Consider the following 21,429-nt stretch of genomic DNA (forward strand, 5'->3'; position numbering starts at 1 on the left):
ACCACTAGCGAACCGTGGGAAAGAGTTGCCCTTGACTTGTTAACCAATTTTAAATGTTCCCTTTTAGGCAACAAACATCTGTGTGTTATGGTAGACCATTTCACCAGATATTGTGAGTTAGTTCCTATTGCAGATAAGACTGCTGAGACAGTAGCTAAAGCGTTTAAAGAACGCATTATCTGCAGGCATACCACCCCAAAGTCCTTAGTAACAGATAATGGAGGTGAATTCTGTAATGAGATTCTTGAAAATTTGTGTACTTTATACAAGATCTCTAAATCCACCATTGTTCCTCATCATCCTGCCAGCAATGGGTTAGCCGAACGAACCAATAAGAAAGTACTTGATGTCCTGAGAGCCACTATCAACCCCAATAGTGAAACTTGAGATGAAGTTATACCAGATGTCCAATGTGCCATAAATTCTGCTTACAATGCTTCCATAGGTGATACTCCACATTATGCATTGTATGGTGTAGACAAGCGTTTACCCTATGAGTTGTTATATTCCACTCCGAAACCTAATTACAACCCTGATGATTTCGTAGCAACTCGTACCAGCATGGCTCAAAGTGTTTTTAGAAGAATCCGTGAAACACTTCATAAATCAACAGCAGAATTTACTAGAGTAACTAATAGCCGTGCTAAGCCATCAAAAGTCAAAGTAGGTTCGAGAGTAATGCTGACAAATTTCAACAAAACATCCGCAATGCCTAAGCTCGATCAAAAGTTTGTCGGACCCTATCGAGTTGTAGAGCATATCTCTGGCAATAAGTATAAGGTTAGAGAAATTAGTACTGATAAGTACAAAGAATCGCATTTAGATCATATGAAATTAGTATGCGATGTTGATGATATTGCTACCCAGACTAATGTGACAGATGCTGAAAATCCTCTTGACTCTGTACCCTCTACCTCAGATACTCAGTCAGATAATCAACCTGAATGTCATTACTCCTTGCATACTCGACAAGTAATGAGAAACCCACAAGTATCTTTTGTAGATACTCGTTCAATTCTCCCTCAGTCAAGGCATGTGTTAGCCATTGCAGAGGAATTCGATCCCCCCAGAGATGATAACCATTCTGCATATGTAAACCTCACCCTCGCAGAATTGGGTTTAAATGTACATAGTCTGTATAAATAGATGTCCGAGATGATGTAAATTGTCAACTGTTTGTTATTAACTGATTAGTTTTTCAGGATTTTTTTTTTTTCCGTATTCACGTTCCCTCCGTATTCTGAGAATTTGACAGTAATGTTCTGAGTGCACACCAGATGCCTTTGCTGTTAATTTCACCTTGTATATATATATTTATTCTTCCTCAGAATCCGTAGAGTGCATGAATACAGATCGATCGATCAATTCCATCCCATATTGTACAATGATTTGTTCTTATAGTTTGTAATGCATTACGTAAAACTCATTTTGTTAACATCCATTATGATACCATCCATTAGTTCTAAGTTATATATGAATTTGTTATTGTATAGAATCAGCCCAGAACCACCTGCCTCTTCAGCCTATAGGATAGTAGTGTATGTCGAGACGACATACGTAACATGACCGAGCTGTCAGCATAGTTGCTGAATCCCCTTACATGTGTTGTATAGATTAGCTGAGCATTATAGTATCATCCATGTGTTTATATAGAAGACCCCTTAGGCCGAGTGACTGTTTGTGTGACGTCACGGGATGCGCATGTGTACGTTCGTACCTCTGCCTCCTTCTCAGTCGGCGTTTGACATAGGCTAGGACAAAGCAGAGGCTGGGCTCCATCTCCCATTACCAGAGTCTGACAATATATCGTTACCATCCAACCAGTGTGTCTACCTTCAACCCTCGATATCTCCTTTTTAAGAACCCCTACGACAGTGGTTGTATTCAGACTTTCAAGGCTGATGTAGCTTATTTAGAGGAAGACCAGGATTGTTACTGGGACATGCTGATGCCAATTCACCTCTTCTGTGAACGAAACCAACGTTGAGTGCAGGCTAGACAGGCGCATCATAATCTACACCCGGAAAATCCTAAGAGGGACTTTTCCCAAATCTACACACAGAAATCACTCCCTACGAAAGCAAAAGACTTGGCAGACGGTGCAACATCCTCCCCTCCCCCCCATCCAATGAAAAGTAGGGAAGCCATTAGTACATTAAGAGAAAACACTGAAAGTGTCCGGGGCCCAAGACTGTTCAGCAGCCTCCCACCAAGCATAAGGGGAATTACCAATAGGCCCCTGGCTGCTTTCAAGAGGAACCTTGACAAATACCTAAAGTCAGTGCCCGATCAACCAGGCTGTGGTTCGTATGTTGGACTATGTGCGACCAGCAGTAAAAGCCTGGTTGATCAGGCCCTGATCCACCGAGAGGCCTGATCAAGGACTGGGCAGGTACAGTAGTTAGCAAACACAAATCTGTTCAAAATAACGCACACCAACTTCTGATCTGAAGCTTATGTCTTTTCTCTTAAATGGGCGTTTTAATTAACAGAATTTTCAATAAAAAAATCAAATCAAATCATATTATTAGACTCTCGAAAAACTGAAATATATATTTTAATTCGTGGACAATTTACCTTATTCATGTTGACATAGCTCATGAGTCCAGCATCAACTATGGTGGTGTCCATGTTCATCTCAGCGCCCCACATCTTGAAACCTTTCTCCAGACGCAACACATTCAACGCCAAAGTTCCGAAGTTTCCAACACCTGTCAGAGTGTAGGGAAGAGCTGTCATGGTGTAACTGAATTAAAAGAAAATAATTGAAATATCTATATATGATGAAGTATAGTAACCTTCCATATGTTATGTATGTATTGTTATGTATGTCATTGTATTATCTGTGCAGAAGGTAAGGGTTATTTTTATTTTTTTCTCTACAGATACGTTTAAACTCAGGGTCAGCAGTCAGACTCATTTCAATGGCAAGGGTTCATCTGGCTTTTTGTGACAGTTGCACTGTTGACGATTCATCGAAGCTTGCTCTTGCAACCGCCATTCAGGGCGGGTTGCGAGTGAAATTCAACGCTATTCTAACCCTTAAGGAAACCTTCATTTTCGTGTGTCACGATGATGCTGAAGCTGAGAAGCTACTTACTACTGATGTCACCACAACTCTTACTGCTCGAGGATTTACTGTCATGTCCTCTCCTGCTCTTAGGGCAAGGAGATCAGTATTCCTCAAAAAACTAGATAAGCTCCTCACCTCGCAACCAATTTCTGAACTCAAGACATCTATTGAAAATCAAAACTCATTGGCCACTGTCGACAGCATCACAAAAATACCAAATGCTTCGTGCATGCTCAGTCACCTTCACTGAAGTGAACATGGCAGCTACTGCTTTGGCTGACGGTCTTGCTGTTTACTATTACTTCGTCAGCCCCACTTACATCGAAGCTGAAAGGTTTCACTACATCCAACACTGCTGGAACTGTTATTCGTATCTGCACAACACCAAGGCCTGTCCAGTTAAAGACAAGAAGTTCTGCACAACATGTGGCAGTGAGGGCCACGCTTTTAGTTCCTGTACTGCCTCTGCTCCATCTACACCAACCTGTTTGAACTGCAAAAGCAACGATCACTACACTCTTGTAGCAAAATATCCTACTCGAAAGGACATTATGAAGAAAACTCAAGATGCAACACAGAAAAAATTATCTTCCAAGTCGCGATTGCAAAATTGCAGGCAGATACAACATAACTCCTCCAGGCTTCCACTCAACCGGCCTCCACCACCACCGTCACTCCTCCAGCATGTGACCTAACAAAGATCCACTATTATCTACTATATGCTCATATGCAAAACTTGGCAGTACCTGGCTCCTTCACACCACTATAAACGAGTTATTTGCCATGAACAACATGCCAACGTTTGTCTTTCTAGCCTCTCCACCTTCGGCCGACATTCTCAAATTCACGAAAGACTTAGTAGCCACCTCTGCTTCTACTTCTCCAGTAACTCCACCACCTCTACCAACTAGAGACGTCACTCCAACAACACCCAATGAGACGCCTATACTACCATCACTCCCCAAGGAAACTCACCAATCAGAAACCTTCTTGCCACCAGCAACATCCTCCTCGTCTATTGAAGCCGACGTAGAATCTTCACCTCCATCTTCATCACCGCCAGCTAAGAGGGCAAAACCCACGCCAACAACACCATCTTATGACTCTCGACTTGATACAATTCCTGCTGACGATGCAGATTCTTATTTTAAATGGCGTGGAATTACCTTCTATACCACAGCTCAACAGGGTCATGAAATGCGGTTATGTGAATTGCACAAGCACCTTACCAACATGACTGTCAAGTATACCACCGATCCTTCTTTCGGCTGTAATGGTTTCATTCCGCTTCCTACTCTCCTAGATGCCATTCAAGATGACTCTCGAAATCCCCGTAAGAAACACTTGAAGACACGTCTCATGATCCTCCCTATCCAACGTTTTAAACGTCTTGAAAATGGATCTGCTGTCAGTAAGCTTTAAGTTATTGTAAAACAACGTCACAACTCGAAGTAAACACCTAACTCCATAATCGACCAATCACCGTGCAGCTCCTCCCTTGTCGTCGAAAGCCACCTATCACCAGCAAGTTTAACTTCTCTCCCATCATGCAAGATGCAGTCAGCCTCTGCAGTGTTCCTGTGCCTTCTACTTCGTCCTCCTCAGTGTTTTCAAGGCTTAGCGGTTGTCTGTGATATTTAGCATTCTGATATTTAATATTCTTATATCACACGAAGACAGTGTGATATAAGGTTAAATAAATTTACTGATAAAAGTCAGCTGTGGAAATGTTGTCCCCCGTTGAGGTAAGACAAGGCACAAAGAAGTAATGATTCAGACAGTTTTCTGGTACATTTGTGTAAAATTAGATCTGCAGTCACATTCGGTTAGACCTGATACCTACTATATCCACTTTGACCGTGAAATTTGACCCCGCTACTTAGGTTACATCGTGTTGCTAGTTCTCATGTATTTGATATAGTTGTTAAATATCTCCTGTAGCTCCATCACTGCCACATTCCTAAAGTGTTCCTATAATTTCTAAGAGGCTATTAAGAAAAAAATATTTCAAATCTAATTTACATTAAAATGGTATAAAATACCATTTACCTAACAAATCTAATTTAAGATAAGACACGTCTCACAACTGCCTGAAAAATTATTCATGTTCTCCAAATGTTTATCTACGATCATAATAGCATTCAGTCTTTCAAAATATGCACAAAATAACCAAATTCCTTTGCAATATATTAAAGAAGCTGAGCGGTAGAGCTTTCGGCTTACAGTCGAAGGCCCTGGAGTCAATCCAGAGTAGCAGGAAATGTAAGAGTGGTTACATTACTCCTGTTGGGCTCCTATTAACGTAAAATTAGTTAGGTAACTAGGTGTAAATTTGATGTTAAAAAAATTATTTGCTATTACTTTGATAAAAAATATTTGCTATATTGCACGCAAATTGTGGCTCCTTTTTTTTATATAAAATCTTACCTTAGCAACAAATCCATTAGACTAGCTGTATTTTTTTTTCAAGAAACCGACTTTTTAAACCTCGCAACATTCCCGTAATTAGCGACAATGTACAAGACATGTAAATTAAATGTTTTGTGAGCAAAGAATTCAGTTTATTTTGTTATATTCTGATCTTTTATCGAGGTAATCTGGGCAATGATAGCTCTTGTTCTTTTTTATTTCTTCTATTGTCCATGGGGAAGTGGAAAAGAATCTTTCCTCCGTAAGCCATGCGTGTCGTATGAGGCGACTAAAATGCCGGGAGCAATGGGCTAGTAACCCCTTCTCCTGTATACAATTACTAAAAAAGAGAAGAAGAAAAACTTTATAAAACTGGGTTGCTTAAATGTGCGTGGATGTAGTGCGGATGACAAGAAACAGATGATTGCTGATGTTATGAATGAAAAGAAGTTGGATGTCCTGGCCCTAAGCGAAACAAAGCTGAAGGGGGTAGGAGAGTTTCAGTGGGGGGAAATAAATGGGATTAAATCTGGAGTATCTGAGAGAGTTAGAGCAAAGGAAGGGGTAGCAGTAATGTTAAATGATCAGTTATGGAAGGAGAAAAGAGAATATGAATGTGTAAATTCAAGAATTATGTGGATTAAAGTAAAGGTTGGATGCGAGAAGTGGGTCATAATAAGCGTGTATGCACCTGGAGAAGAGAGGAATGCAGAGGAGAGAGAGAGATTTTGGGAGATGTTAAGTGAATGTATAGGAGCCTTTGAACCAAGTGAGAGAGTAATTGTGGTAGGGGACTTGAATGCTAAAGTAGGAGAAACTTTTAGAGAGGGTGTGGTAGGTAAGTTTGGGGTGCCAGGTGTAAATGATAATGGGAGCCCTTTGATTGAACTTTGTATAGAAAGGGGTTTAGTTATAGGTAATACATATTTTAAGAAAAAGAGGATAAATAAGTATACACGATATGATGTAGGGCGAAATGACAGTAGTTTGTTGGATTATGTATTGGTAGATAAAAGACTGTTGAGTAGACTTCAGGATGTACATGTTTATAGAGGGGCCACAGATATATCAGATCACTTTCTAGTTGTAGCTACACTGAGAGTAAAAGGTAGATGGGATACAAGGAGAATAGAAGCATCAGGGAAGAGAGAGGTGAAGGTTTATAAACTAAAAGAGGAGGCAGTTAGGGTAAGATATAAACAGCTATTGGAGGATAGATGGGCTAATGAGAGCATAGGCAATGGGGTCGAAGAGGTATGGGGTAGGTTTAAAAATGTAGTGTTAGAGTGTTCAGCAGAAGTTTGTGGTTACAGGAAAGTGGGTGCAGGAGGGAAGAGGAGCGATTGGTGGAATGATGATGTAAAGAGAGTAGTAAGGGAGAAAAAGTTAGCATATGAGAAGTTTTTACAAAGTAGAAGTGATGCAAGGAGGGAAGAGTATATGGAGAAAAAGAGAGAGGTTAAGAGAGTGGTGAAGCAATGTAAAAAGAGAGCAAATGAGAGAGTGGGTGAGATGTTATCAACAAATTTTGTTGAAAATAAGAAAAAGTTTTGGAGTGAGATTAACAAGTTAAGAAAGCCTAGAGAACAAATTGATTTGTCAGTTAAAAATAGGAGAGGAGAGTTATTAAATGGAGAGTTAGAGGTATTGGGAAGATGGAAGGAATATTTTGAGGAATTGTTAAATGTTGATGAAGATAGGGAAGCTGTGATTTCGTGTATAGGGCAAGGAGGAATAACATCTTGTAGGAGTGAGGAAGAGCCAGTTGTGAGTGTGGGGGAAGTTCGTGAGGCAGTAGGTAAAATGAAAGGGGGTAAGGCAGCCGGGATTGATGGGATAAAGATAGAAATGTTAAAAGCAGGTGGGGATATAGTTTTGGAGTGGTTGGTGCAATTATTTAATAAATGTATGGAAGAGGGTAAGGTACCTAGGGATTGGCAGAGAGCATGCATAGTTCCTTTGTATAAAGGCAAAGGGGATAAAAGAGAGTGCAAAAATTATAGGGGGATAAGTCTGTTGAGTGTACCTGGTAAAGTGTATGGTAGAGTTATAATTGAAAGAATTAAGAGTAAGACGGAGAATAGGATAGCAGATGAGCAAGGAGGCTTTAGGAAAGGTAGGGGGTGTGTGGACCAGGTGTTTACAGTGAAACATATAAGTGAACAGTATTTAGATAAGGCTAAAGAGGTCTTTGTGGCATTTATGAGATCCGCAAAGCAGTAGTCTTCACGCCGGCCAAAGTTACCTACCAAAAGCACTTTATTACAGAACAGGAAATAACTGCACATTATTTACAATGGTGTATTAAGAAACAGCATCCTGATTAAAATATTAATTGTAAACGTGAATGTTAATACAATAAACACTCAGTATTTTATAATACGTAATCTATATCAGTCCTGAAAACGATAGGTTAACAGGGTGTAAACAGGCAAGACCAACTTCTAAGTGTTTATTTACTACTAGATAACAAGAGTATTGCATAGAATGAAGGGAAGAGAAAGGTAGGCAAAGAGCTAACAATTATGATGAATGAATGATAAAGGGTGTTATACATGTGAACGCTATACGAGGGGTGTTAATATATAGGTCTATATACAGCTGTTTATTAAGAGGGAAAGAATGAGACATGTAGTTTTAAAAGTCTCCTGTAACATGTGTTACTTCAAGTAAACGATGGTAATAGGTTCTCAAAACTGGATACATTTTAGGAAATGGACGCTCGTCCTGGAAACTTGGATGCTCGTTTTAGTATCTGGGCGTACATTTGAAGAACTGGGTGCACGTTTTATGTTCAGAAACTACCTGAGGGTAAGGGACATAAAGAATATACATGACAAGGTCGAGAGCCTCAAGTGCTGAATGCATACCAAATGCCCACATTTACCCCCATTTCCATTTCTGAAGTAGCAGGGATATTGTTATGGATTATTTTTTATACAACATAGTGTCAGTGCTGCATTTACAAAGACAATTTCATCATTGTTGCAAAAAGTAAAGAGAGACGACCTCAGTATCTTACTTCCTTGCACGAGAAGAAGGGAAATTTTCCATTGAATACTGGTGACAGAGTGGAAAGAATATCCTTGGATTTTGGACCAGCGACACTGAGACAGCCCATGTCTTCGGTGATGTTAGCGAAGCTCACGTTCCAGTTTCCACGGCGGGCGTAGTCCTGCAACCACCTACCAGATACATATCTTTTGATGAATCGTTGTAGTCACTTACGTTTTCTGATATGTATTATCTTTCCATGAATTTTACATTATTTAAGAGATATCGTAATGTATACATTTTTGTCAGGCAGAATTTGTCAACTTTCCTGGTTAGCTCTCATTACTCTGATAATCAGGTACACAGTTCACGTACTTATTTATAACTACAGAAAATTAATCTAAATATATGCAATGAAAAAATATATATAATGCAAAACCAGTTTAGTTTAGATTAAGTTTATTTACACTAGCTAAAGTATACTGCATTAGATTATGGAAATTTTTATAAGGTTATGTTAAGTTGTTGGTTTAATTTTGATGCAAAAATAATGACGGCACATTATTGTAACTACAACATACATAATGTTACACACAAATGGGGAATGTATGCTTCAGAAAAATGAAGATAACTTTAACTATGAAATTTATTTGTGAAACACACAAGTCACATGATTATCTTTACACATCGTAGTACTGGTCGCCATGGACAGACCCTAGTATTGCTGCTCCTCTATGTTCGTCATGTATAATTCTCATTTTTGCTCGCCCCTGGAGTTGTGACCAGTTGGTAAATAACGCACTTCTTTGGCAAGCAGAGACAAAATAGGGGCCTAGGTGCTGATTCCCTTAAATCAATGGACTGATCAGGTTTAATCAGTTAAGCAAGCATTATAGGGCATACAACTCTTTTGGTCATGTGGCTTTTGCTTGGCCTTTCATGATTTCTTCCGTATACATTGCCATTACCTCTGAGCCCTTTATTGTGTATAGCACATTACTTGTCTGGTTCGGTGGTAAATGGGGAGTGAAGATCTGAAGGATTTTGTTTCTTCTAAAGTGACTGAGTGACTAGACCTTTAATCACATCATCTTGAGAAGGAACAGGCTGGCTTTAACACGCTACCTTTCCTTTGAGAAAACTTCCCCTCAGTACACCTTTTACCGCAAAGCTCCTTATGACACACGGAAACTTGTGAAAGATCTTGAGCTGAAGATTTACATCCCCCGTGGTTTGTATAAGAAAAAACTTGCTAAAATGAGGAGAAGAGCAATGTGTTAAAAGAAATAATATTTGCCCTTCACATGTCTAAGTTTTGATAAGTACACATTGTTTGCCTGGCTGTGAATGAGACCTATGAATGTATAACTTTTTTCAAAATACATCCCCAAGAATATATTACACACGTTACAATTTTGTAACTATCTAAGGCTTAACTAAGTGTGAATTTTTAAAAATAAACTTAGAGTGTCTTGTATAAGTGATTCACAGACATAATACATATTTATATACACACATTCAAATAGCACCCTTCTTTTGCATGGCTTCTTTCATTGTGACATTTTATGTAGTTGTCCTAAAATAAACTTCTATTATTACCTGAGATCATGCAGTTCCACTCCCGAGCCAGTAATAACAAGGAATGTGTCCTCATGGGTCCTGGTCACTGTAAGTTCAGCGTAGACGTGACCAGTTGGGGAGAGAATGTGAGTGATGACTGTGCGTCCCAGCGGTGGTACACTGAAGGAGTCTTCAGTTAGTACTTAAAAACATAAATTTTGCTAATATATCATTACATTTGTATTCATAAAAGATAATACGAGCATACATATATAACTAGATGCATTTCGGTAGCTGTGGGATCCAAGAAAGGTATATACACAACCCGCATATAGAAGAGAGGAGCTTACGACGACGCTTCGGTCCGACTTGGACCATTTACAGTCCAAGTCGGACCGAAACGTCGTCGTAAGCTCCTCTCTTCTATGTGCGGGTTATTTGTGTATCGTTCCAGTCACTGTAATCTCAACCCTATCTCCCCGAACCCATTCAAGAGATGTAGTACTTGAATGGGTTCGGGTAGATGGAGGTTGGGGAGCTAAACTCCCAGAAGAGAAGTAGGAACTGCAGTTTCACTCCCGGAAGGTCCAGGAGCTGGCATTAAAGGCGCCTTGATGCCAGTGAAGGGCTCATGATCCAGGATATCCGACCAGTCTTCCCATTCCTGCTGACTGTGTAATATCTCTACGAGTTAAGTGCTCTCCTTATTAACACAATAATTCTAATACCAAAAATACTACTACTATCACTACTGCTACCACTACTACTACTACTATCACTACTGCTACCACTACTACTACTAATAATAATAATACCAGTAGTAGTAATAATAATAAGGTAATCAGGTTAAGTTCCTTCAACCTTTCTTCACAGAGAATTCACCTCAGTTCTGGTACTAGTCTGGCTGCACACACATACAGCTTTACAAGCTTGTGCTTGAATTATTACTATAATCATGAGGGAGCGCTAAACCCGTAGGATTATACAGCGCATATGAGGGGATGAGAGGCATTCAGGCTCAATGTAAAGAACTGGAGCACAGATCCAACTCCCTAGATCAAGAGCCCCTCACCCGCGTCAAGGAACCTCCCTCGAGGGGCTGCTTGTGCTCGAAGAGAAGGCACCTCATCGCGGTAAATTTTACTGTATTTACCCCAGGTCACTTTCACTCTCTCATCATATTTGTGGCTTCTCTCCGCCCATGCTGTACTCTGCCGAGTTCTACCCTCACCTTCTCTAAATCGCAAGACCTAGCATTTGTTTAAAGTGACTCGAGAAGCCACTTCTTTGTCCACACAAGCAGTTAGTTAAAGTGTCCCTGGAGTTTATAACAGTTCTTACATATTCCTATTATGCTCAACTGTTTTACATCGTCAGCAAACAGTGACACATCGGTTTATAAGGAACAGTAGCAGTCCTAACTGCAATTCTTGCGGAATCGCGCTCGTTACTCTCTTATTCCTCTGTCTCATCTCTTACTAGAAGCAGACAGAGCTGAAGCTGTCTGCTTCCACATGCTTGACCACGTACCTAACAAGCATCAACAGTATGACATGTATAGCACTGGTAACTTGTCTAACATAAGATTCTACATTTTTAATATTCAAAGTACGGCAGTGAGCTAACTTTAAATTTCTGAAAGATAACATGCCTTTTCAATTATATACATACTAATGTAAATGTTATTATTTTTTATTATCACACTGGCCGATTCCCACCAAGGCAGGGTGGCCCGAAAAAAAAAAACTTTCACCATCATTCACTCCATCACTGTCTTGCCAGAAGGGTGCTTTACACTACAGTTTTTAAACTGCAACATTAACACCCCTCCTTCAGAGTGCAGGCACTGTACTTCCCATCTCCAGGACTCAAGTCCGGCCTGCCGGTTTCCCTGAACCCCTTCATAAATGTTACTTTGCTCACACTCCAACAGCACGTCAAGTATTAAAAACCATTTGTCTCCATTCACTCCTATCAAACACGCTCACGCATACCTGCTGGAAGTCCAAGCCCCTCGCACACAAAACCTCCTTTACCCCTTCTCTCCAACCTTTCCTAGGCCGACCCCTACCCCGCCTTCCTTCCACTACAGACTGATACACTCTTGAAGTCATTCTGTTTCGCTCCATTCTCTCTACATGTCCGAACCACCTCAACAACCCTTCCTCAGCCCTCTGGACAACAGTTTTGGTAATCCCGCACCTCCTCCTAACTTCCAAACTACGAATTCTCTGCATAATATTCACACCACACATTGCTCTCAGACATGACATCTCCACTGCCTCCAGCCTTCTCCTCGCTGCAACATTCATCACCCATGCTTCACACTCATATAAGAGCGTTGGTAAAACTATACTCTCATACATTCCCCTCTTTGCCTCCAAGGACAAAGTTCTTTGTCTCCACAGACTCCTAAGTGCACCACTCACTCTTTTTCCCTCATCAATTCTATGATTCACCTCATCTTTCATAGACCCATCCGCTGACACATCCACTCCCAAATATCTGAATACATTCACCTCCTCCTTACACTCTCCCTCCAATCTGATATTCAATCTTTCATCACCTAATCTTTTTGTTATCCTCATAACCTTACTCTTTCCTGTATTCACCTTTAATTTTCTTCTTTTGCACACCCTACCAAATTCATCTACCAATCTCTGCAGCTTCTCTTCAGAATCTCCCAAGAGCACAGTGTCATCAGCAAAGAGCAGCTGTGACAACTCCCACTTTGTGTGTGATTCTTTATCTTTTAACTCCACGCCTCTTGTCAAGACCCTCGCATTTACTTCTCTTACAACCCCATCTATAAATATATTAAACAACCACGGTGACATCACACATCCTTGTCTAAGGCCTACTTTTACTGGGAAATAATTTCCCTCTTTCCTACATACTCTAACTTGAGCCTCACTATCCTCGTAAAAACTCTTCACTGCTTTCAGTAACCTACCTCCTACACCATACACTTGCAACATCTGCCACATTGCCCCCCCTATCCACCCTGTCATACGCCTTTTCCAAATCCATAAATGCCACAAAGACCTCTTTAGCCTTATCTAAATACTGTTCACTTATATGTTTCACTGTAAACACCTGGTCCACACACCCCCTACCTTTCCTAAAGCCTCCTTGTTCATCTGCTATCCTATTCTCCGTCTTACTCTTAATTCTTTCAATAATAACTCTACCATACACTTTACCAGGTATACTCAGCAGACTTATCCCCCTATAATTTTTGCACTCTCTTTTATCCCCTTTGCCTTTATACAAAGGAACTATGCATGCTCTCTGCCAATCCCTAGGTACCTTACCCTCTTCCATACATTTATTAAATAATTGCACCAACCACTCCAAAACTATATCCCCACCTGCTTTTAACATTTCTATCTTTATCCCATCAATCCCGGCTGCCTTACCCCCTTTCATTTTACCTACTGCCTCACGAACTTCCCCCACACTCACAATTGGCTCTTCCTCACTCCTACAAGATGTTATTCCTCCTTGTCCTATACACGAAATCACAGCTTCCCTATCTTCATCATCATTTAACAATTCCTCAAAATATTCCCTCCATCTTCCCAATACCTCTAACTCTCCATTTAATAACTCTCCTCTCCTATTTTTAACTGACAAATCCATTTGTTCTCTAGGCTTTCTTAACTTGTTAATCTCACTCCAAAACTTTTTCTTATTTTCAACAAAATTTGTTGATAACATCTCACCCACTCTCTCATTTGCTCTCTTTTTACATTGCTTCACCACTCTCTTAACCTCTCTCTTTTTCTCCATATAATCTTCCCTCCTTGCATCACTTCTACTTTGTAAAAACTTCTCATATGCTAACTTTTTCTCCCTTACTACTCTCTTTACATCATCATTCCACCAATCGCTCCTCTTCCCTCCCGCACCCACTTTCCTGTAACCACAAACTTCTGCTGAACACTCTAACACTACATTTTTAAACCTACCCCATACCTCTTCGACCCCATTGCCTATGCTTTCATTAGCCCATCTATCCTCCAATAGCTGTTTATATCTTTCCATAACTGCCTCCTCTTTTAGTTTATAAACCTTCACCTCTCTCTTCCCTGATGCTTCTATTCTCCTTGTATCCCATCTACCTTTTACTCTCAGTGTAGCTACAACTAGAAAGTGATCTGATATATCTGTGGCCCCTCTATAAACATGTACATCCTGAAGTCTACTCAACAGTCTTTTATCTACCAATACATAATCCAACAAACTACTGTCATTTCGCCCTACATCATATCTTGTATACTTATTTATCCTCTTTTTCATAAAATATGTATTACCTATAACTAAACCCCTTTCTATACAAAGTTCAATCAAAGGGCTCCCATTATCATTTACACCTGGCACCCCAAACTTACCTACCACACCCTCTCTAAAAGTTTCTCCTACTTTAGCATTCAGGTCCCCTACCACAATTACTCTCTCACTTGGTTCAAAGGCTCCTATACATTCACTTAACATCTCCCAAAATCTCTCTCTCTCCTCTGCATTCCTCTCTTCTCCAGGTGCATACACACTTATTATGACCCACTTCTCGCATCCAACCTTTACTTTAATCCACATAATTCTTGAATTTACACATTCATATTCTCTTTTCTCCTTCCATAACTGATCATTTAACATTACTGCTACCCCTTCCTTTGCTCTAACTCTCTCAGATACTGTATAATATTTTTTGTATAATATTTTTCCCACTGGGCGAAGGAACAAGGATTCTTTGGTTTAAGCTAAATTTTCTGAAATTTTAGGAATGGTGCTTTCTGTCTATTGTCATTCAGGTGCTGCTTGGCCGGCTGGAACACTTTGTTTTTTTACCCTTGCCACATCCCCTGAGATCATGAACTAATTCTGACGCAATCCATCCAACCCTCTCTCTCTCTCTCTCTCTCTCTCTCTCTCTCTCTCTCTCTCTCTCTCTCTCTCTCTCTCTCTCTCTCTCTCTCTCTCTCTCTCTCTCTCTTTCTCTCTCTCTCTCTCTCTCGCGTGCGCGCGTGTGTGTATGTGTGTGTACTCACCTATTTGTACTCACCTATTTGTACTCACCTATTTGTGGTTGCAGGGGTCGATTCATAGCCCCTGGCCCCGCCTCTTTTCTGATTGCTACTAGGTCCTCTCTCTCCCTGCCCCATGAGCTTTATCATACCTCGCCTTAAAACTATGTATGGTGCCCGCCTCCACTACGTCACTTTCTAGGCTATTCCACGGCCTGGCTACTCTATGACTGAAGAAATACTTCCTAACATCCCTTTGATTCATCTGAGTCTTCAACTTTCAATTGTGACCTCTTGTGTCTGTGTCCCTTCTCTGGAACATCCCGTCTTTGTCCACCTTGTCTATTCCGCGCAGTATTTTATATGTCGTTATCATGTCTCCCCTGACCCTCCTGTCCTCCAGTGTCGTCAGGCCGATTTCCCTCAACCTTTCTTCGTAGGACAATCCCCGGAGCTCTGGGACTAGTCTTGTTGCAAACCTTTGTGTGTACTCACCTAGTTGTACTCACCTAGTTGAGGTTGCGGGGGTCGAGTCTGAGCTCCTGGCCCAGCCTCTTCACTGATCGCTACTAGGTCACTCTCCCTGAGCCGTGAGCTTTATCATACCTCTGCTTAAAGCTATGTATGGATCCTGCCTCCACTACATCGCTTCCCAAACTATTCCACTTACTGACTATTATGTGGCTGAAGAAATACTTCCTAACATCCCTGTGATTCATCTGCGTCTTCAACTTCCAACTGTGTCCCCTTGTTACTGTGTCCAATCTCTGGAACATCCTGTCTTTGCCCACCTTGTCAATTCCTCTCAGTATTTTGTATGTCGTTATCATGTCCCCCCTATCTCTCCTGTCCTCCAGTGTCGTCAGGTTGATTTCCCTTAACCTCTCCTCGTAGGACATACCTCTTAGCTCTGGGACTAGTCTTGTTGCAAACCTTTGCACTTTCTCTAGTTTCTTTACGTGCTTGGCTAGGTGTGGGTTCCAAACTGGTGCCGCATACTCCAATATGGGCCTAACGTACACGGTGTACAGGGTCATGAATGATTCCTTATTAGGATGTCGGAATGCTGTTCTGAGGTTTGCTAGGCGCCCATATGCTGCAGCAGTTATTTGGTTGATGTGCGCTTCAGGAGATGTGCCTGGTGTTATACTCACCCCAAGATCTTTTTTCTTGAGTGAGGTTTGTAGTCTTTGGCCCCCTAGACTGTACTCCGTCTGCGGTCTTCTTTGCCTTTCCCCAATCTTCATGACTTTGCACTTGGTGGGATTGAACTCCAGGAGCCAATTGCTGGACCAGGTCTGCAGCCTGTCCAGATCCCTTTGTAGTTCTGCCTGGTCTTCGATCGAGTGAATTCTTCTCATCAACTTCACGTCATCTGCAAACAGGGACACCTCAGAGTCTATTCCTTCCGTCATGTCGTTCACAAATACCAGAAACAGCACTGGTCCTAGGACTGACCCCTGTGGGACCCCGCTGGTCGCAGGTGCCCACTCTGACACCTCGCCACGTACCATGACTCGCTGCTGTCTTCCTGACAAGTATTCCCTGATCCATTGCAGTGCCTTCCCTGTTATCCCTGCTTGGTCCTCCAGTTTTTGCACCAATCTCTTGTGTGGAACTGTGTCAAACGCCTTCTTGCAGTCCAAGAATATGCAATCCACCCACCCCTCTCTCTCTTGTCTTACTGCTGTCACCATGTCATAGAACTCCAGTAGGTTTGTGACACAGGATTTCCCGTCCCTGAAACCATGTTGGCTGCTGTTGATGAGATCGTTCCTTTCTAGGTGTTCCACCACTCTTCTCCTGTGTGTGTGTGTGTGTGTGTGTGTGTGTGTGTTAGTTACCATTTTGTCCTAGGCACATGTCGATTAGACTCTAGGCCTGTTGTATGTACGTGTGTGTGTACTCACCAAATTGTGGTTGCAGGGGTCGAGTTATAGCTCTAGGTCCCGTGTTTGTGTGTGTGTGAATGTGTCTGTCTATATTTTAAACAGGTCACGAGATATATACACACAGGTATGCCTCTCTCAGGGTATTAAATTATATTTGGTATTAGTGTCTGGACGATTTGCAGTCTTCATGACCCAATTATAGTCGTTTGACCACATACCTAACAAACATTAACAGTTAGACGACATGTATAACACCGGTAACTTGTCTAACGTAAGAGTATGGAAGTGAGTTAACTTTAAATTTCGTTTCATAGGTTAACGAAAGAATAACTTCTAAAGAAACTATTAATTCAAAGTTTACTCTTTATAATGAAGTATGATGCTGTACGTGGACAGGCTGGTGTATGCCTACATGACTGAAAACTCTTCAAAGTGGGCATTTTAGCATTACCAGGCCTATGCTTGCGTGCCCAAGTAATACAAATTTTACATGGATACTCCACCTATTGGCTGTCATATAGTCCATAAATGCAGCAGCCTGCCGTCCTTGAACAATAATCTTAGCAAAGGGCGTCAGGTCAATAATCCCAGCTGATGTCATTACTAAGTCAACTTCCTTCTCTACTGCTTCGTGCCAATTAGTTCTGGAAAGATATGTACATTTATCTGTGGATATCTATGATTATTTCTTTGAAACTTTGCTCAGAATTAAGCATGACCCAGAGTACATACAAAACTGATAAATGGTTAGAACAATTTTACGAGGAGGAACAAATAGAAGAGAAAAGGAGTAGTTTTTTTTTCTGACTACAACTGAGGCCCTCTTCAGCAGACTGACTCTGCTGATGTGGACAGATAATAATGAATTATTGCTAAAAATGTTTATATAGTATTATATACTTACTACTGTATATGTTAGGTACAGTAATTTATATTAACCTACTTAAATGATATTATGTAACAACAAATCAATTTTAATTTACATTTTATATCTCGGGTAAAGAACGTTAAGTCAGTGTTATAACACATGCTTCTCTGCAATGAGGAAATGGTATGGTGATACCGACAAGATGTAGAAAAAGACACTTATGTACAGTTCAGGACATTTATTAAAGGAAACGTTTCGCCACTCGTGGCGAAACGTTTTCTTTAATAAATGTCTTGATCTGTACATAAGCGTCTTTTTCCACTTCTCTGCAATGCTTAGAATTGTATTATTACTAATCATCAGATATTTTATACCTTACTTTCCCAGACAGCTTTAACTCATATGGATTAAAAGAATATAACTCAAGCTTAATACCTCTGAAAACTGGGGCAGTACTGTGGTTGTTGTCCTGGAGATGTGAACCAGGCAGGTTGCTCCCAGCCACTGTGGATCTGCATGCAAGCACCTTCACTCTCCAGTACCTCGTGAGCACCAGACACTCTGCTTGTTGGTCGACCTGTGTTGTTCAGAACCTCGTTATGGATGTAAAATGTACATTACGAGAAACATCTACTCTAAGTATGCCAAGGAATAATGAAAGTTTTCAATTACATTGAAACACACACACACATACACACACACACACACACACACACACACACACACACACACACACACACACACACACACACACACACACACACACACACACACACACACAAATCCCTGGAATGAGGTTCGAGTCTAACGAACCACTCTCTTTTTAGGTGAGAAGATGCACTAAATAATATCATGTGTCTCAATTAATTAAGTAAGGATTAAACCACCACCATTTTTTTTAACATGAAGATTGATAACTACAGTGTGTGGGAGACCTCTGCAGTCCTGACGGTCACCAGGTTGTATCTGACAGAATAACGGAACTCAAGCAAGGAAAACAAGGATGGACTCCCTGCATATTCTTGCATTACTAGAAAGCATTTAACGTTGTACTCTACCAGAGATTGATTTACAATTTAAGAGCATACAGGGATACCAGGTGAAGTCCTACTGTGGATCAAGGAATTACCTCTCGTTCTCTCAGATACACCTGACAATCCAATTTACTTCCTAATCCCGGCGCTTTTAACATTGTTTAGCTCACTACTTGTGAATTCTTAAAATCAACAATTATTAAAATACCAGTCAGTTCTTTAACACCCATATCACATCAGTGCACATTCCAATAACCAACTTCAGAATTTTCATTTTTATTAGTTTTTAAGTATTTTTAAAAAATATTTGCTAATAAAGACAAATTAATTTCGAAAAGATTATAGCTGAGAGACATTACTAAAAAGAAGAAACCTGATAGGGTGAATCTATTTGAATTTAAATCCCAGAAAATGCTAAATGAGGTAGCCACATATAGGGAGTGTCTTGTAGCCACAATGAAGGCCAATGCCACGATTATAAACTTTGTCTGATTATCATGCAGTTATTATGGCAGTAAAACAAAAATTGCATATCAAATTTTAACTAACTATTTGATATGCAATTGGTATAATATACGACGAATCTTACTAATGGATCGTTATGCTGTCTCAAATTGTCAAACAGAATGCACTCAGGAACTCCTTAAAATAATCACCTACTTACCAGCAAATCTCTCTTCGTGTGGATATGTTACAGCATTATTCATCCCATAACTTTCCCTTGCCTTTGCTAGAACGTAGTCATTTGTTGTCCAGGAACCAAACCTCAGTGGATCGCACTCTGTCATCTCGAAAGGTGGCTGACCATTGATGATCCAGCTGGCTAAGTAACTGCCCATTCCACCACCATGGATTATACCATACCTGCGTTGATGGAAAATAAAGCTACCCGAGTGTTGTACAACTGTCTAATTAATCATCCTGTCAGTTCTCTGAACCATTTATCTACAAGACATTTGTCTACAAGACATTTATCTACAAGACATTTATCTACAAGACATTAATGCATGATAATGTGCAGTGAAAAATAAATGATAAATATATGACGATTCCACAAGAATGTGTTCCACATCACAGAGTTTACTTAAGGATTATTCAGGAAACTTACGTATCATTATACCAGCATTAATATAATTTCATACAAAATCTCCGATGCGCACAATAATCGTTATGGCATATTTCTGATAAATTATGTAGCTAAAGGAACACAAATACTCTACTCTATTTGTGCAGTTGTGGAGACCATAATAAAACTGAAAGCAATTACGAAGAAGTATGAAAACATTATTGGGGTTCAGTTAACGAAGTGGTGAACTGCACATTGCACTAACATGTACTAAAATGTGGAACTATAATGCTTATACACACTAGAAAAATAAATAAAATGTAAAGATGCATTTTTATATCGAAAAATGACAAACTAATCCATCATGCTTCCATTTTGCACACTGCATTTATCTATTTTCAATTATCGAGTCTACCTTAGTTTACTTGATGGTCATTATTAGAACACACAGAACATTCCTCTGCTTTACATTCCTCTAATTTAACATTTTTTTCATTACCCTTTAAATGGGCACCGTTTTAAAGTATGAAGTTCACTCAACCAATCTGTTGTTCACTATTCAAACTGTGATTCATAATTGATTGAAATATACTGAATTTACTCTCAACCGTAACACATATCTCTTTTTTCAAGTATGTACTGAGACTAATGATTGACTTTCTTAATTTTCTAGATTCAGTAAACAATTTACTGCACATTAATGAGCAGATCCTAGCTTGTCCCATCATAGTCTATCACTCTAGTCCTTCCAAAATTACTTTTAAATGCAGTATATTACCCAAAGCCAGCAGCTAGCCACATATTAGGCAGCATATCTGGTCCTACGAGAGGGAGAACATCTGGAGTATAGGTAATGGGGCCGTTGACCACACTTTGGATGCTAGCATCAGCAAAACACGGCACCAATTGCATAGCTATCTCCAGGTGAGGTTCTAATCGGTCCATGTCAGGCTCGAAGAGTTCCTTACCAAAGCCTTGAAAAAGATCACAAGTTTAGCATGATTACCAGGGAATATATTGTAGTGATATAGTGATCATGCGCGTTAATAACATCTTACAGTGTTCAGTTATCATGATTACTAGGGAATATATTGTACTCATAGTGATCGTCCTCGTTAATAATCTCACAACCTTTAGTTATCATGATTCAGTTGGTTTGTACTTTAGTTTATTTTTTAAATAACAGTTTCCTATATTACGATTATGTTCATTAGGGAATTAAAAACCAGGGAAGAAGCAAAATAATAAGCTGAAGTCAGTTGATTGTTCTGCTACTTAGAAATCTACTTACTCAACTTTGTCCTTAATGTGATGATTTATAAAGACAGAAATCTATAATACCCAAGAACTTTAAAGTTCTGATTTATAACTTTTAATGTACTTATGTTATCAGAGGTTTAAATGATTTATCATGTAAATTTCTCACATAGGTTTTAGTTATGTCAGTTAGGATTATTACATTATTATGTGTTAACACTATCTGCACTACTCAAATAACCCGCATTT

General features: G+C 40.0%; 1 protein-coding gene across 1 annotated transcript in view; it reads right to left on the reverse strand.

Moving 5' to 3' along the window:
* LOC128696648 (dimethylglycine dehydrogenase, mitochondrial) overlaps positions 1 to 21,429 on the reverse strand; it is a 65,270-nt gene that overhangs the window by 18,081 nt on the left and 25,760 nt on the right. Inside the window, exons 9-18 of the mRNA XM_053787970.2 lie at positions 20,702 to 20,897; positions 19,522 to 19,721; positions 18,259 to 18,400; positions 17,459 to 17,599; positions 10,076 to 10,216; positions 8,505 to 8,667; positions 7,687 to 7,727; positions 4,538 to 4,701; positions 4,049 to 4,136; positions 2,578 to 2,746 (exon numbers count right to left, since the gene is read on the reverse strand). Of these exons, the coding sequence (XP_053643945.2) occupies positions 2,578 to 2,746; positions 4,049 to 4,136; positions 4,538 to 4,701; positions 7,687 to 7,727; positions 8,505 to 8,667; positions 10,076 to 10,216; positions 17,459 to 17,599; positions 18,259 to 18,400; positions 19,522 to 19,721; positions 20,702 to 20,897 (1,445 nt within the window). The remainder of the gene's footprint in view (positions 1 to 2,577; positions 2,747 to 4,048; positions 4,137 to 4,537; positions 4,702 to 7,686; positions 7,728 to 8,504; positions 8,668 to 10,075; positions 10,217 to 17,458; positions 17,600 to 18,258; positions 18,401 to 19,521; positions 19,722 to 20,701; positions 20,898 to 21,429) is intronic.

The sequence above is a fragment of the Cherax quadricarinatus genome, chromosome 46, assembly GCF_038502225.1.
Source record: "Cherax quadricarinatus isolate ZL_2023a chromosome 46, ASM3850222v1, whole genome shotgun sequence".
Lineage (NCBI taxonomy): Eukaryota > Metazoa > Arthropoda > Malacostraca > Decapoda > Parastacidae > Cherax > Cherax quadricarinatus.